This window comes from Lithobates pipiens, unplaced genomic scaffold (genome assembly GCF_037356315.1).
Source record: "Lithobates pipiens isolate NorthernLeopardFrog02 unplaced genomic scaffold, aLitPip1_a1.2 Scaffold_30, whole genome shotgun sequence".
In the NCBI taxonomy this organism is placed as follows: Eukaryota; Metazoa; Chordata; class Amphibia; order Anura; family Ranidae; genus Lithobates; species Lithobates pipiens.
The window spans coordinates 47,034,171-47,052,604 of NW_027507791.1; the positions used below are offsets into that span (position 1 = coordinate 47,034,171).

General features: G+C 43.0%; 1 protein-coding gene across 1 annotated transcript; it reads right to left on the reverse strand.

Annotated features, from left to right (window-relative positions):
- Nucleotides 1-2,226: 2,226 nt before the first annotated feature.
- Nucleotides 2,227-18,041, reverse strand: LOC143942773 (T-lymphocyte surface antigen Ly-9-like). Its single transcript, XM_077464165.1, has 3 exons — nt 17,950-18,041; nt 8,325-8,672; nt 2,227-2,364 (listed from the first exon to the last, which is right to left on the reverse strand). Exons 1-3 carry the CDS (start codon nt 17,984-17,986, stop codon nt 2,270-2,272), a joined length of 480 nt encoding a protein of 159 aa, XP_077320291.1. The 5' UTR covers nt 17,987-18,041; the 3' UTR covers nt 2,227-2,269.
- Nucleotides 18,042-18,434: the final 393 nt, after the last annotated feature.

Sequence of the window (18,434 nt, forward strand, 5' to 3'; positions counted from 1 at the left end):
CGGATACGAGCGGCCTGCGCGCCCCCTGAGGGGCGCGCGCGGCGCGCTCTGTGATCGGCGAGTCCGTGAGACTCGCCTGATCACCGATCCGTGCAAGGGGTCGATCCCGACCCCTTATCACGTGATCAGCTGTCAGCCAATGACAGCTGATCATGTGATAGAACGGAGCCGGTAATCGGCTATTATTCCTCCTCGCGCTGACAGCGCGAGGAGAGAAAAAAAAAGCCGATCACCGGCGGCCGTGATCGGGACATCAGTCCCGATCACGGCCAGCAATACAGCTGACCACCTGCCCCCTGCCAGTGCCCACCTGCCCACCGCCGTGCCATCCTGAATAAAAGTAAGTGCCCCCCATCAGTGCCCCCATCAGTGCCCCCATCAGTGCCCATAGTGCCCACAGTGCCACCTACAGTGCCACCCACAATGCCACCCACAGTGCCATCCAGCAGTGCCACCAACAGTGCCACCCACAGTGCCCACAATCTGCCTCAAAGGTGCTGCGACCCAGTGCCGCCCATCAGTGCCCAGCAGTGCCGCCCATCAGTGCCCAGCAGTGCCACCTATCAGAGCCACCTATCAGTGCCACCTATCAGTGCCCATCAGTCCCATCTATCAGTGGTACCTATCAGTGCCCATCCGTGCCACCCATCCATGCCACTTATCCGTGCCACCCATCCATGCCATCTTATCTGTGCCCATCTTTGCCCATCAGTGCCGCCTTATCTGTGCCCATCGGTGCCGCCTTATCTGTGCCTATTAGTGCCGCCTTAACTATGCCTATCAGTGCCCACCAGTGCAGCCTATCAGTGCCCACCAATGCAGCCCATCAGTGCCCACCAATGCAGCCCATCAGTGCCCACCAATGCAGCCATCAGTGCCGCCTAATCAGCGCACTTCAATGAAGGAGAAAAATGACCCGTTTGCAAAATTTTATAACAAACTATTAAAACATGATTTATTTTTATTTTTTTTTTGCATCTTTTTTTGTTTGTTTAGCAAAAAATAAAACTCCGAGCTGTAACTAAATACCACCAAAAGAAAGCTCTATTTGTGGGAAAAAAATGATAAAAATTTCATTTGGGTACAGTGTTGTATGCCCGCGCAATTGTCATTCAAAGTGCATCAGCGCTGAAAGCTGAAAATTGGTCTGGGACTGAGGGGGTTTAAGTGCCCAGTAAGCAAGTGGTTAAAAAATGTCTTGCCTTGCAAACATCCCAGCATTCGCACCACCATGATGAATAATCCCCTCAACGTTTCTAATATATGTATTTACTATAAGCCCCTGTACACACGGTCGGAGATTCCGACAACCAAATCCGGCGGATTTTGTCCGACGGATTTTGTCCGACGGATTTTGTCCGAAACTGTTGTATACACACGGTCGGACAAAGTTGACGGAAAATCCGACGTGATGACGTTATTTAGTTACGATGGGACTACGTTCAGGCTAGTAGCCAATAGCTTTGATGTAGGAATTTGATCTGAGAATTCGTGGCACTTTGTCCGATCGGAATTCTCTACACATGATCGGAGTATGTCCGATAGGAGCATTTTGTCTGAAAATTTTACCAACAAGTTGGAAAACTTGGTCCGTCGGATACTCAGATGGAAACAGTCCGATGTAGACCACACACAGTCGGAATATCCGACAAAACGGTCCGATCGGACACATTCCGTCGGAATCTCCGACCATGTGTACAAGGGCTTATCGTTAGCTCCATCTAGTTGCCATAAGCTGGTATTTTCCTGTAAATCCTTAATCAGAAAAATACCACATTATGGCCACTAGATAGAGCTGATGATAAAGGGAAAAACACATAGTAGACACATTACTTTGTACAGCTAATTTTTTTATCATTAAACCTCTAAGTGTATCAAGTATTTTTTATTTTTTTTTGTGTATTTATTTATTATTTTTCTATTGTCCTTTTTCTATGTTACTTTTTCATTTAGTATTTTTTTCCCTTTTAAAAAAAAAAATTGACAGTTCAGAAATAAGGAATACATTTCCTTATTTCTGAACTGTCAAATACTTTTTTTTTTCATTATTTTTCTACTGTCAAATAATTGTTTTAATTTAACTTTTTTTTTTCATTTTTGTCCATCTTTTTTTTTTGTGTGTGTGTGTATTTATTCATTATTTCTCCACTGTCAAATTATTATTATTTTTTTTATTATTGTTAATTTATTTTTTTTTTGTATTTTTTTTTCTTTTCTGTGTATCTAATCTATTCATTATTTGACATTTGACTTGTTCCCGTCACAGCTTTTAGGTTTTCCCGATGATATAGCTGATCAGAATTCCAAAAGTTGTGAGGCAGATGTTGTTCCACGTCCCCGGAGCTCCTCCCGAATAACTTCCAGCTGTGGGAAAAAAAAGGAAAATGAAGATTAGATTGTAAGCTCTAACGAGCAGAGCCCTCTGATCCCTCCTGTATTGAATTGTATTGTAACTGTACTGTCTTCCTCAATGTTGTAAAGTGCTGTGCAAACTGTTAGCGCTATATAAATCCTGTATAATAATAATAATAATTAGGGACTAGAACAAAAAAATTGTTTCACTTCATTTTGATTCTGTATTGGCATAAAATTGTTTAGTTAAATTAGCTTTATTTGTTTACGGAATTTGTTTTCGTTTAATCGAATTCGAATCAATTCAAAATTTCCGAATTCTATTTTTTTCTATTCTATTCTTTTATTTACTGTTCTATTCTTTTATTTTTGTATATATTATTTTCTATTCTTTTCTATTCTTTTCAAACTTAAATTTATTCTATTCGAAATTAGAATTTTGGAAAACAGTTATATTTTTCTATTCTTTTCTATTCTTAATTCTATTCTATTATTTTTTATTTTTTTATATTCTTTTCCATTCTATTCTATTTTTTTCTATTCTATTCTTTTATTTTTTTCGTATATTATATTATATTCTTTTCTATTCTTTTCAAATTTTAATTTATTCTATTCGAAATTAGAATTTTGGAAAACAGTAATATTTTTATATTCTTTCTATTCTTTTCTATTGTTAATGCTATTCTATTCTTTTATTTATTTTTATATTCTTTCTATTCCATTCTATTCTATTTTTTTCTGTTCTATTCTTTTATTTTCTGTTCTATTCTTTTCTTTTCATATATAATATTATATTCTTTTCAAATTTAAATTTATTCTATTTGAAATTAGAATTTTGGAATACAGTTATATTTTTATATTCTTTCTATTCTTTTCTATTGTTAATTCTGTTCTTTTATTTTTTTTATATTCTTCTCCATTCTATTCTATTTTTTTCTATTCTATTCTTTTCTTTTCTTATATATATATTCTTTTCTATTCTTTTCAAATTTAAATTTATTCTATTCAAAATTAGAATTTTGGAAAACAGTTATATTTTTATATTCTTTCTATTCTTTTCTATTGTTAATTCTATTCTATTCTTTTATTTTTTATATTCTTTTCCATTCTATTAAATTTTTTTCTATTCTATTTTTTTATTTTTTTCGTATATAATATTATATTCTTTTCTATTCTTTTCAAATTTTAATTTATTCTATTCAAAAATTAGAATTTTGGAAAACAGTAATATTTTTATATTCTTTCTATTCTTTTCTATTGTTAATGCTATTCTATTCTTTTAATTATTTTTATATTCTTTCTGTTCCATTCTATTCTATTTTCTTTCTATTCTAATCTTTTATTTTCTGTTCTATTCTTTTCTTTTCATATATAATATTATATTCTTTTCAAATTTAAATTTATTCTATTCGAAATTAGAATTTTGGAAAACAGTTATATTTTTCTATTCTTTTCTATTGTTAATTCTATTCTGTTCTTTTATTTTTTTTTATATTCTTTTTTATACTTTTCTATTCTATTCTATTTTCTATTTCTAAAAAAGTGGGGGATCAGCAGAGCTGGGGGCTATTACTGAGAGAGAGAGAGAGAGACTTGTAGAGCGCTACCTATGCGAACTGAATCGCCTCAGGGCGCTTTCTTGCCATCTGCGGCTTTGTGTGGTCCTTTACCCTGTAAGGTCCTGACATGCTTACAAACACATACAACATTGACATACACATATTAAGGCCAATCTTTTTTTTTTTTTTTAGACAAGGTCTAATTAACCTACCAGCATGTCTTTGGAGTGTGGGAGGAAACCGGAGTACCCTGCTAGGTGAAAGTGCTAACCACTACACCACTGTGCTGCACTACTGAGTGGGGGATGAGCAGAGCTGGGGTTAGCAATGAGTGGGGGATCAGCAGAGATGGGGGTTACTACTTAGTAGGGAATCAGCAGATCTGGGGATTACTACTGAGAGGGGGATCAGCAGAGCTGTGGGCTACTACTGAGCGGGGGATCAGCAGAGCTGGGGATTACTACTGAATGGGGGGAAAAGCAGAGCTGGGGGCTACTACTTAGCAGGGCATCAACAAACTTGGGGGTTACTACTGAGTTGGGGAAAAGCAGAGCTGGGGGCTATTACTGAGTGGGGGATCAGCAAACTTGGGGGTTACTACTGAGTGTGGAATCAGCAGAGCGAGAGGTACTACTGAGCAAGGGGTCTACTAAATGAGGGTACCCAAGAGCTGGGGATCTGCTGAACGAGGGTATCAATGAGCTGGGGATCTGCTACACAGGGGTCCTACTGAGCTAGGATTCTACTGGGCCCCCTTAAAACAAATAGAACATCAACACACACTCAGGGCATTTGCCAAGCTTCATTAAAGCTTCAAAAATGCATCACCGAAACATCAAAAACACATCAAAAAAGCATGTTGAAGTGGTAGGTGCTTTGATGTGTGTTCAAGTCAAAGCAAGTGTAAATGAGCCCTAAGGCCCTCTTCTCATCTGGACATTTGCCCACACACAGCCCCAAAGAGCACCCACAGTGGGGAATGGTTCAGCTTGTTTTTATTACTAATCTCGTCCTTTAACCGGTCATAGAACTTATAAATTACCATGGCAGGAGAACATACGGTATGGGCCTCCAATTCCACCATTCAGGAGTGGTTCTAGGACCTACTGAAGACCATCTACAAGTGACTAAGGTAGGCTCCCTCAGTATGTTCCCAGGGACCTTGGCATGCTCATCCTTCCGATTTCCTGGGTAATATTTAGGTCCCCAGTGGGAAGGGCTTAGTGGTTGGTTGTTGGAGTGGAGTAGGCTTTGCATGAGTAAGGAGGTTCGAATTTTCTCTTAGGTTGAAGAGAACTGATCCATCACGTGAGCTTACATCTGTGTATGAGAGGCGAGGAGCTGGAAGTGAGGAGCTCCTTTCCAAGGGAGATGGGAAGTAGAACGGGACACTCTTGTGGTATGCCGGAGACACTGGACTCTTTGTCAGATGCCCGATGTGGGTACTAGGGCTCTCTTCCTAGTAACGATATTGGCACCGTGAAGAAGTCTAGTATTGAAGTATACAGATGTTTTTTGCAGAACTTGGCCCTCATGGAACCCACCTTAGACATGCTTCATTTCACTCTCCAGGGCCCTGGTGCCCAACATTATGCCCCCTACACACGGTCGGACATTCCTAACCACAAAATACGTCGGATTTTTTTCTGACGGATTTCGGCCGAAACTTGTGTTGCATACACACGGTCGGAAAAAAAATCCGGTCGTTCGTAACGAGGTGACGTGCAAAACGTACGACGGGACTACGTAGCGGGCAGTAGCCAATAGCTTTCGTCTCCAAACTTTTTTTCTGAGCATGCGTGGCACTTTGTGCGTCGGGATTCTCTACACACGATCGGGAAAAAAAGTCAGATCGGATTTTGTTGTGGGAAAATTTTAGATCCAGCTCTCAAACTTTTTTTCCGACGGAAAAAGTCCGATAGAGCCCACACACGATCGGATTTTCCGACAACATAATCCGATCGGACTTTCTCCGTCGGAATTTCCGACCGTGTGTATGGGGCATTAGACATGTGTGATTCATTTAGTCACAATTCGAAATTCTGTAGAAATTTTTGTTATTCGGAGATTCAGATGCATCCAAACTTCTGAATCACAATAGTAACACGTTTCGACTAATCCAGAATAATAAGGAAACAAATTATCCAAATTTCGAAAAAGAATTTGAAATATAAACATATAGTAATAAATACAATAAGGTATAAAACTGAAATAAGATGATGATTCCTAGTTAGATGGCTTTATAGAATAATATAGAGAATAATAGAATAGAATAAACAAATAAAAGGATATGATAGAATAGAATAAAAGATAATAGGATAGAAAAAAAATTGAATAGAACAAAATAAAACGAAATTGAAAATAAAAAAAATAAAAGAATAGAATAGATTAGAATAGAACAGCGGTCTCCAAACTGCGGCCCTTTGCTTTCCTTTATCCGGCCCTCGGGGGAACCAACAATGGGGCACAATTCCTGTTACTGACACCAACAGTGAGGCACTATTCCTCCCACTGACACCATTGAAAGGGCACAATTCTTCCCACTGGCACCAACGATGGGGCAAAATTCCTTCCATTAATACCAAGAATGGGCCAATATTCCTCCCACTTACACCATTAGTGGGGCAGAATTCCTTCCATTGACACCAACGATGGGCCAGAATTCTTTCCATTGACATCAACAATGGGGCAGAATTCCTCTCCCACTGTCACCAACAACAGGGCAGAATTCCTTTCATTGACACCAACAATGGGGCACTATTCCCCCACTGATGGGGCACAATTCCTCCCACTGACACCAACAATGGGGCACTATTCCCCCCAAAGATGGGGCACTATTCTTCCCACTGAGACCAATGAAAGGGCACAAATCCTGCCACTGACACCAATATTTGGGCACTATTCCTCCCACTGACACCAATGAAAGGGCACAATTCTTCCCACTGGCACCAACGATGGGGCAAAATTCCTTCCATTAATACCAAGAATGGGCCAATATTCCTCCCACTTACACCATTAGTGGGGCAGAATTCCTCTCCCACTGTCACCAACAACGGGGCAGAATTCCTTTCATTGACACCAACAATGGGACACTATTCCCACACCAATATTTGGGCACTATTCCTCCCACTGACACCAATGAAAGGGCACAATTCTTCCCACTGGCACCAACGATGGGGCAAAATTCCTTCCATTAATACCAAGAATGGGCCAATGTTCCTCCTACTTACACCAATAATGGGACAGAATTCCTTCCATTGACATCAACAATGGGGCAGAATTCCTCTCCCACTGTCACCAACAACAGGACAGAATTCCTTCCATTGACACCAACAATGGGCCAGAATTCTTTCCATTGACATCAACAATGGGGCAGAATTCCTCTCCCACTGTCACCAACAACATGGCAGAATTCCTTTCATTGACACCAACAATGGGGCACTATTCCTCCCACTGACACCAACAATGGGGCACTATTCCCCCCACAGATGGGACACTATTCTTCCCACTGACACCAATGAAAGGGCACAAATCCTGCCACTGACACCAATATCTGGGCACTATTCCTCCCACTTACACCAATGAAAGGGCACAATTCTTCCCACTGGCACCAACGATGGGGCAAAATTCCTTCCATTAATACCAAGAATGGGCCAATGTTCCTCCTACTTACACCAATAATGGGACAGAATTCCTTTCATTGACACCAACAATGGGGCACTATTCCCCCACTGATGGGGCACTATTCCCCCCACTGACACCAACAATGGGGCACTATTCCCCCCACTGATGGGGCACTATTCTTCCCACTGACACCAATGAAAGGACACAAATCCTGCCACTGACACCAACAATGGGGCACTATTCCTCCCACTGACACCATTGAAAGGGCACAATTCTTCCCACTGGCACAAAGATAGGGCATTGTTTATTCCCACTGGGAGCCAGGACATTTTCTGCTACCACTAGCCCTAGTCCAGCCCCCCTAAAGACTGGAGAACAGTAAACTGGCCCTCTGTTTAAAAAGTTTGGAGACCCCTGGAATAGAATAAAACAAAATAGAAAAGAAGTGAACAGAAAGTTAAAAAAAGAATATCCTAGAAAGTAAAAGAATAGAATAGAACAGAAAAAAACAGAATAAAATAGAAAATAAAGGAATAGAAAAGAATAGATTACAAAAGAAAAAACTAGAATGGAATAAAACAGAATAGAATAGAAAAGAATAGAAGAGAGATATAGAATAGAATAAAATAGAATGAATATAGTCTTCTGAAAATCGAATTTTGAAATTCAAATCGACTTGAAAAGAATGAATATACGAAACCAATTCCGAAAACGTATCATAATAACATAACGAATATGATGAAACCCCCCGAAAAGCAGTACCTTAGCCAAATCCTTGTAATGGCTTACCCTTGTCTTTGCTTTTACTATTCACTTGCAAACGGAACAACAAATGCGTTGTGTTTCCGCTGCCATATATCGCAGCTTCGTATATTCCGCTGTCTTCCTCTCTCAGGTCACTCACATTTAATGTCTGCCCTGGCTCTTGGCATTTCAATCGTTTCTTAAATGTGGAATCGATGACTCGAAAGCTGTCCGGCTTGGCAATGGCCAACATTTGCTTCTTTCCCTTCCTGATGGAGGTCCAGAATATGCTGTTCAGGTAAGTCTCCGGTGAAAGCTTGACTTGAAACAAAACGGAGCCCCCTATAGGTGCCGAAAGTTCTTGAAGGATCATGTTGGAGAAGATACCTGGTGCTAAGGAACACGGAGAAACGTTTCAGTAGATTCTGAGACACTGAGCATGCAGATTAGGATGTTAAATTCGATGTAAACCCTAAGGCCCCCCCCCCTTCTCACGTGGTTGTGCAAGCGCCTATGCTCTAATATCCCACCTACAGTGGAGGATGATTCAGCACCTGGTTCACCCTGGATCAGCATCGTTAGTTGCCATGGTGGGAGCAGGCCGACCGCCAGCACCATAACAACCAATGACACTAGGTCATTGCACGCGGCGTCATTCGTTGCTATGGTGTTGTCAGTCGGCCCGCCCTCGCCAAGGCGATGCATGATGCAGATTCAGGGCAGATGCCACCCCCAGCATTCAGAAGAAGACAGAACTCCGGCTCCTCCACCACATCTCTCCCTCTGCCACACTACTGGAGACAAAAGGTAGGGTTCTGGTGAGAAAAGGAGACTCTGTGATTGGAAGGCTCTGTGATGGGGGGACTGTGTGACTGGAGGGCCTTGTGATGGGGGGGACTGTGTGACTGGAGGGCCTTGTGATGGGGGGAACTGTGTGACTGGAGGGCCTTGTGATGGGGGACTGTGTGACTGGAGGGCCTTGTGATGGGGGGGACTGTGTGACTGGAGGGCCTTGTGATGGGGGGGACTGTGTGACTGGAGGGCCTTGTGATGGGGGGGACTGTGTGACTGGAGAGCCTTGTGATGGGGGGGACTGTGTGACTGGAGGGCCTTGTGATGGGGGGACTGTGTGACTGGAGGGCCTTGTGATGGGGGAACTGTGTGACTGGAGGGCCTTGTGATGGGGGACTGTGTGACTGGAGGGCCTTGTGATGGGGGGACTGTGTGACTGGAGGGCCTTGTGATGGGGGGGACTGTGTGACTGGAGGGCCTTGTGATGGGGGGGACTGTGTGACTGGAGGGCCTTGTGATGGGGGGACTGAGTGACTGGAGGGCCTTGTGATGGGGGGACTGTGTGACTTGAGGGCCTTGTGATGGGGGGGACTGTGTGACTGGAGGGCCTTGTGATGGGGGGACTGTGTGACTGGAGGGCCTTGTGATGGGGGGACTGTGTGACTGGAGGGCCTTGTGATGGGGGGACTGTGTGACTGGAGGGCCTTGTGATGGGGGGACTGTGTGACTGGAGGGCCTTGTGATGGGGGGACTGTGTGACTGGAGGGCCTTGTGATGGGGGGACTGTGTGACTGGAGGGCCTTGTGATGGGGGAACTGTGTGACTGGAGGGCCTTGTGATGGGGGGACTGTGTGACTGGAGGGCCTTGTGATGGGGGGACTGTGTGACTGGAGGGCCTTGTGATGAGGGTCTGTGTAACATGGGGGAACTGTGTGAGTGGGGGACTTTGTGATAGGGAGACTATGCTGTGATAAGAGGACTCTGTGTTGGAGAGACTGTGTGGTGATGGAAGGAATCTGATGCGATGGAGGGACTCTGATGTGACGGGGGTTCTTTAATGTTATAGGGGGTTTCTGCCATGTGGGTACTCTGATGTGATAGGGGGGTTCTCCTATATAGGGGGGCTCCGATGTATGGTTGGATGTGGGGCTTCTGATGTTGTTGACCTAATATGGATACATGGCCAAACAAGGTCACTGATGTCACAAGCATCTCAACTCCTTTGTGTATGTGAATTTTCGGGGCGAGGAATTGCCTGCCCACAGCTGATCAGCCTGGCACTAACAACTAACAACTTCCTTCAAAGTCCAGGCTTAACTCAAGGTTATTCCTAGTATAGACCAGTATGACTTTGTCATGCAAGTGTCATGGTTATGCAGTGATCTTCCTCTGTTTGCTTACCTCCCCTCATGTCTTCAGACTAAGAGGCCAGTCACTTCCACCTGGTGGTTTTTATAACCTCTCCTATTAGCGTGGCTCCACCCCAGGCCCCCCTATCAGGGAACCCTATATAAACCTGTGCACTGCAAGCCAGCGGTGCTGATCAACCATTGTGTATCCATTGTGTGTTTGGCTTCCTGTTTCCTGCTTGCCGTGTGCTCTAGGTTTGTCGCTGTTACCGACCTTGGTGTGTTCTCAACGATTCCTGTCTGCTTGTGACCTTGACCTTTTGGCATGTCCCCAACCAACCCTGTCTGCCTGTGACCCTGAACCTTTGGCGTGTACTCTGTTGTTCCTGTCTGCTAGTTGCCCTGACCTCTGCCTTATCCCCTTACTATCCTTGTTGTCCCAGCCTGCTGCTTCCTTCTCCTGTAGTCTACTGTGAGCGTGAGCTGTGAGAACCTAGGGGCCGCGACCTGGAGCCAGACTGCAGCCAAGTCCATCCTCACCACTGGAGGCTCTGGCGAACACCTGCTGGCTCTTAGGCCGCGTACACACGCGCGGACTGTTCGCCCAACCTTGTCCGCTGAACAGTGTTTGGGCGGACAGTCCGCTCGTGTGTGGGGCTTCAGCGGACAGTTTCAGCGGACAGTTGGCCGAACAAGGTCTTACGGAAATTCCGAAAAACTGTCCGCTGAAACAAGGTTTCAGCGGACTGTTCGCTCGTGTGTAGGCTTGTTCGGCCAACTAAGTCTCGCGCATGCTCAGAAAGGATTTCCACGTCGGAAGGTTGCATTGCAGTGTATAGGACGTCGTATTTTTCGTCCCGTCGTACGTGCCGTTCACGTCATCGCGCACGGTTTCAGCAAACTGTTCGTCCGTCGTGTGTGGCCATGTCCGTCCATGCTAAGTTTGAGCGGACTGTTCGCTCAAACTGTTGGACGGACAAAGTTGGGCCAACAGTCCGCGCGTGTGTACGCGGCCTTAGACTCCGCGCACTGGGGAATCTATGCTCCAGCTCCCATTGGGATCTGTGTTAGTGATCCTGTAGACCTGTGTCCTGAATATCCCTGGGTACAATCTGCAGCAGTCAGTCCTAAGGTCCACTACCTAGCGGTGCACTTCTGACTTCTACTGAGTGCACCTGTCACCTGGTCTCAGCAAGGCTCCTCATGTTCCTGTAAGGGGAGGGCATGGGACACTAAATTTTTGCACACTGTGACAGCCCTGAGTATTTTATCCTTGGATATGGACATAGACACAGGAAGACTGGTTGGGAGGTCATTTAAGTGGTCCTGGGGTTTGAGTTTCCCCCAGGGACCAGAAGAAAGAGAAAAGTCCTGAGTTTGGGGAAACAGTCTCTGATAGCCCTGTACTGAAGCATACATATGTTTTTCAGAACTTGGTCAACATGGAAACCACCCTACACATGCTTCATTTTGCTCTTGAGGTTCCTGGTGCTGAACATTTAGCCTGTGGGCTTCATGTAGACCACCTTTGCTCCTGTCCTCAAATCAGGCCTGAACTACAGCAGGTTGTTCATTGAATGCCATTAGGTTTAAGTGGCAGTCAGTGGACTATGAACTATGTAAAGTCATAGAGTTGCATAGAGTAGGAAGCCTATAAAACCCCATCAGGTCATGTATATATTTATTTAATTTGCCATCAGGAGACACAACAAGAAATGAAAAGAAAGCCCTCCAACATAAAGAGAAACTCCAAAATTTTGGGTTTCCAATCACTTACAGTCCTGGTGCCACCAGAACAAAAATACAAGACTGATGCTTTAAAGTCAAAAACTTTGTAGAGTTAGATAGAGCAGGAAATCATTAAACTTTATTATGTTTATTTATTTATTTAATTTGCCATGAAGAGAAACAACAGGAAATTAAAAGAAGTCTCTCCAACTTGAGGAGAAACTCCAAAATGTTGGGTTTCCCATCACTTTAAGTCCTGGTGATAGCAGCAAAAAAAAAATACAACCCTTATGCTTTCAAGTAAAAAATTTTGTAGAGTTGGATAGGTTAAAACCCCATTAGATTTATTTATTTATTTTGTGTCAGGTCACCTTGAGGTGAGGTGACAGATGCACACCGTAGGGATCAGGAGTGCACCGCAAGGTTGTGGACCCTACGGCTGACTGCTGCGGACAGGAGACAGGTCCCACCGGGGTTAGAGCGTAATATTCTCTGGGGCACGGAGTCTAAGAGCCAGCAGGTGTTCACCAGAGCCTCGAGTGGTGAGGATGGACTTGGCTGCAACTGGCTCCAGGTCGCGACCCCCAGGGTCCCCCAGCTCACACCCACAGTAGGCAACAGGAGGATAGGGATGTTGAGGGACAAAGCCAAGGTCGGGGCCACAAGCAGACAGAATAGTCAGGGACACGCCAAAAGGTCAGGATCACAGGCAAACAGGGATAGTCAAAGACACGCCAAAGTTGGTAACGGAACAACAGAAGAGCACACGGCAGGTAACAGGAAGCCAAACACACAAAGGAATACACAATGGTTGATCAGCACTGATGGCCTGCAGTGCACAGGTTAATATAGGGCTCCCCGGTAGGGCCTGGGGTGGAGCCATGCTTAGAGGAGAGGTTATAAAAACCACCAGGTGGAAGTGGCTGGCCTCTTAGTCTGAACACATGAGGGGAGGTAAGCAAACACAGGAAGATCACTGCATAACCATGACATTTTGCTATCAAAAGACACAACAGGAAATGGGTAGATATCTTTTCAACGTGAGGGAGAAACACCAAGATTTTGGGTTTTCCATCACTTTCAGTCCTGGTGACACCAGAAGAAAAATACAAGACTTACTGTATGCTTTCAAGTCAAAAACGTTGTAGAGTTGGATAGAGTAGGAAACTGTTAAAACCCCACCAAGTAATTTTTTTAATTTTACATCAACAGAGAATGGGAAGAAATCTCTCCAACGTGGGGAGAAACTCACTTTCAGTCCTGGTGACACCAGAAGAAATAAAAATGGTAAATCCCCTAGGTGGGGACACAAACACCAATGAACATCTCACAGGGGTTCTAACCCTTCCCCGTTCCATCCAAAAATAGAAAATAAATAAATAAATAAAGTAGTTTGATACACTTTTATGCGTTGGATTGTGTTACAAATTATTACAGTAAATCTAATTACTTAGTAGGAAACGGTGGCCGGAAAAACTATTTCCTGGCCCTTTGATATCCAACAATTAATGGAAATAGTACATTGTTCCCTGTAGAAATGATGAGATCATTATCACTGCACTTTATAGGGATCCTTTTCCTGAATGCATGCACGATAGCACTTAAAAAGAGACCTGCTGTCCAATTATGACACCCCCACCTTCGCCCCAGCTCACTTAAACTATAGGATGCCATGAAATTCTCACATTAACTAGAGAGTCCTTGGAGATTTCCTGCTGGACAATGCTCCAGGCCAATGCCTTGGAATTTGGTCATATAATATAGGCTAACAGGGATGAAATGCTAAATAAGCTAAACTGAACTTGGACTTCAGTAGGGATTAAATTACCAAATGCCTAGGCAATTGGTCACATGACAGGAAACATCTCTCGCAATGGAGGTCAAGGGGGGCCCAAAAAAATTAGTAGGTCATTGTAAAATACAAGGCACTCTTCGGTCCTGGATGAAAAAAAAAAAAAACATGAATAGCCAAAACTAGTTTCCTGGTGTCAACATGGTGGTAGTCTGCTGCCATGGATTGGCGCCAAGAAAGGAAAATCGCTGTAAGTATTTGATACCATTTTACGTTTTACTGGAGTCAACAGGGCAGCATATCACCGCATGTAAGCTGCCATGGATTGGAGCCACAAAAACAAAATTACGGTAAGTATATGATACAATTTTCCATTGTTTCGATTCTGGAAAACCTGTCTGTGCCTCACTGAGGAGAATTTCCTTCACTTCCTACTCCAGTGATACAACGGGAAGTGAGAGAAAATCTCCCTAAAGTGAGTGGAATTTCCATAGACAATTGTCACCAGAACTTTGGAAGATTTACCCTTTACCTCTTGCTCTGGTGACAACTAGAAACAAATAGAAATAAAACGAAAAATGGTATCAAACACTTACGTTAATTTTCCTTTCCTTAATTTTCCAATACATGGCAGCATACATGTGGGGCTACTACCACATGTATCACATGCATGCTGCCATGTTGGCACAAGGAAAATGGAAAATTGTATCAAATACCTTAATTTTCCTTTCCTGGCACCAATCTATGGCAGCATTCATGTGGTACATGTGGTAGTAGCCCCACATGTATTCTGTCATGGGTTGAAAAATTAAGCAAAGGAAAATTACGGTAAGTATTGATACAATTTTCCATTTTTGTAGGTTCTGGATAGAATAGGGAGGGGTTGAAAACCCCTTCTCTTTTTTGCTCTCTGTGCTTCACTTAGGATAATTTTCTTCCTTTCCTGATCTAGAGATACAACAGGAAGTGAAAAAAATCTCTCTGAAGTGAGTAGAATTTCCATAGACAAGTGTCACCAGAACTTTGGAAGATTTACCCTTTACCGCTTGCTCTGGTGACAACTAGAAAATGTATAAAAATGAAACGAAAAATTGTATCAAATACTTACCTAATTTTCCTTTCCTGGCACCAATCTATGGTAGCATACATGTGGTACATGTGGTAGTAGCCCCACATTTATTCTGCCATGGATTGAAAAATTAAGGAAAGGAAAATTACGGTAAGTGTTTGATACAATTTTCCATTTTTTTAGGTTCTGGATAGAATTTGGAGGAGTTGAAAACCCCTTCTCTTTTTTGCTCTCTGTGCTTCACTGAGGAGAATTTTCTTCCTTTCCTGCTCCAGAGATATAACAGAAAGTGACATAAATCTCTCTGAAATGAGTGGAATTTCCATACACAATTGTCACCAGAACTTTGGAAAATGTACCCTTTATCTCTTGCTCTGGGGACAACTAGAAAGAAATAGAAATGAAACAAAAAAATTGTGTCAAATACTTACCTAATTTTCCTTCCCTTCATTTTCCAATACATGGCAGCTATCACCACATGTACTACATGTATGCTGCCATGTTTGCACTAAGAAAATGGAAAATTGGACCAAATACTTACCTTAATTTTCCTTTCCTTCATTTTCCAAACCATGGCAGCGTACATGTGGGGCTACCACCACATGTACTACATGTATGCTGCCATGTTGGCACTAGGAAAATGGAAAATTGGACCAAATAATTACCTTAATTTTCCTTTCCTTAATTTTCCAAACCATGGCAGCATACATGTGGGGCTACCACCACATGTACTACATGTATGCTGCCATGTTGGCACTAGGAAAATGTAAAAATGGACCAAATGCTTACCTTAATTGTCCTTTCCTTCATTTTACAATCCCTGGCAGCGTACATATGGGGTTACCACCAAATGTACTACATGTATGCTGCCATGTTGGCACTAGAAAAATGGAAAATTGGACCAAATGCTTACCTTAATTTTCCTTTCCTTCATTTTCCAATCCATGGCAGCATACATTTCGGGCTACTACCACACGTATGCTGCCATGTTGGCACCAGGAAAACTGAAAATTGTATCAAATACTTACGGTAGTTTTCCTTTCCCTGTCGCCAATGCATGACAGCATGCATGTAGTACAAGTGGTTATAGCCCCACATTTATGCTTCCATGTTGGCATCAGGCAAAAGAAATGTGATACTCAATTTAAAGTGCATTGAAATAAAGGGCAAAGGGATGATGTGCACCAACCTTTCAAGACCACACTGGAAAAGGGGTCTGGTTTGGCCCATAAACATCTTTGCACTTTTCTCTTAGTGCACTTCTTTTTGTTTTATTTTTATCACAATGAACTTTATAATTAAACCTCAATAAATTTTAGAAATTTTGGAGTTACATCTTTGGCGTGCTGACTATCTATTCTAATGAGCCACGCTCATAAATTACAGGATCACCATTGGCCATGCACCACTGAATAGAATGGATAGGGTATGATGCTGGGCAAATTGGGGAGCATCAAGTTTTCATTTCCATGTCCATGTTGGAGAGATTTTTTTTTACCTCTTGTTGAGGTTGGAAAAGATAGAACATCCATGCAATAGACAAAAAATTAAAATCATTTGAGTGGAGATAAGCTTTAAACAAACTGGTGCTTCTTAAAAAAAATTAAATAAATTGTCAGAAGAATAAGTGGACCACCAAATTCTGGTTGCCCAACTGTCTCTTGGTTGGGTATTTTCTTAGTCACTGGCCATACTGTAACAGAAGTAAAAAACACCAAAAATCACCCAAAAATACTGAAGCTGGGGACCAGCACCACAGACAGGAAACTAGCTTTTTTTTTAGCAGAAAAACCACAATGACATCCTTTTATATTTCTTTCAAGTTTCCCTTAAAATATAATAGTGGTGCCTGTTGCAACCAAATTTCAGCAAAAAAATGAATAAAAAATAACAACACCATCTGACCAAGGCTACGAGCAACAAGTCTACATTTCCTGTCTATTGTAAATATAGATACCGCAAGAAAATCTGCAAATACCCAATTATGAGAGAGGGAGGAGGCAGGACAACATTAGACTTATTTAGGGTTAAAGTCTATTTTATAGTGCCCCATCATTGGTATCAGTGGAAGGATTAGTGCCTCATCATTGGTGTCAGTGGAAGAAATAGTGCCCCATCATTGGTGTCAGTGGAAGGAATAGTGCCCCATCATTGGTATCAGTGGGAGCCTCCCACAGATACCTCCCACTGACACCGATGATGGGGTGCTATTCCTCCCACTGACACCAATGATGGGACACTATTCCTCCCACTGACACCGATGATGGGGCGCTATTCCTCCCACTGACACCAATGATGGGGCACTATTCCTCCCACTGTTTCCAATGATGGAGCATTGTTTACTCCCAGGGCATTTGCTACTCAGACTGGCCACAGTCTGCCCCCCTCAAAGTCTGAAGGACAGTAAACTGGCCCTTTGTTAGGAAAGTTTGAAGAGGAGACCCCTGTTATAGTGTATGGCTATGTTAAAACAGACCTTCACCCTAAACTAAGTCTCATGTTGTCCTGCCTCCTCCCTCTCTCGTAATTGTGTATTTGCAGATTTTGTGCATGTGCCAGAAATCTCCTGCACGTGTGCAGATGTGCTGAAGAACATGCAAGCAGGACAGAACCCTTGGGCACATCTGCGCGGGGTCTAAAAATGGCAGCAATGGAGGACAGGTGGGAGAAGAAACTAAAATGGGACTGAAGTTTTCACTGTTGGCATTTTACGTGTCCAGAAAGTCCCTCTGCCCTCAGCCTGTCAAAATACATGGCGGCTGGACGCTGTACCTACTAATACCCCTATGGGTTAAACCATGGGTTAAATGCCCAGTGTGCATGTAGCCTAACATGAAAAACTATACATTCAACCAACAGGAGAACCGGTTGTGTGGAATCGAGAGACCAGTGGGACCAGGTGGTTCATCGAGGCCAGAAACCTACAAAAATATCACTTACCCCATAAAGGCATGAAGAAGAAAAGAAGTATCACCATTCCTCGATTGTGAATTCTGTAGAAGCAAAGATCCTCTCGGCTTACAGCGCTGATGTCTTTGCAGGAAAAATGTGACTTGTTATTTTTTTTTTATCAAAGAGCAGGAAGGCACCACTTCCCGCATGGACAGTGGCCAAATCAAATTCTCTGAGGTGGAAGTAAGGGAAGGACCTGCAACCAGATCTAGCGGGTTAGCGGACATCTCAAAGGAGAGAAACCAGCCTAGCCAAAGAGGAAGAAGTAGATGTAAACCCAATCACTAAAATCCAATGTAAGTCCCATATAAAGTTCTTTTCTACTTTTTTACACCTGCAGCCTTGAATAAATTTTCGATCTTGCCATGAAAGAACTTGTAAAGGTCAAAACAAGGTAAGTGAGGTATACTCACCTCCTCCAGTCAATTGGACAACTCGGACACAGCTGTGTAATGCAAAAGAATGATTGGCTG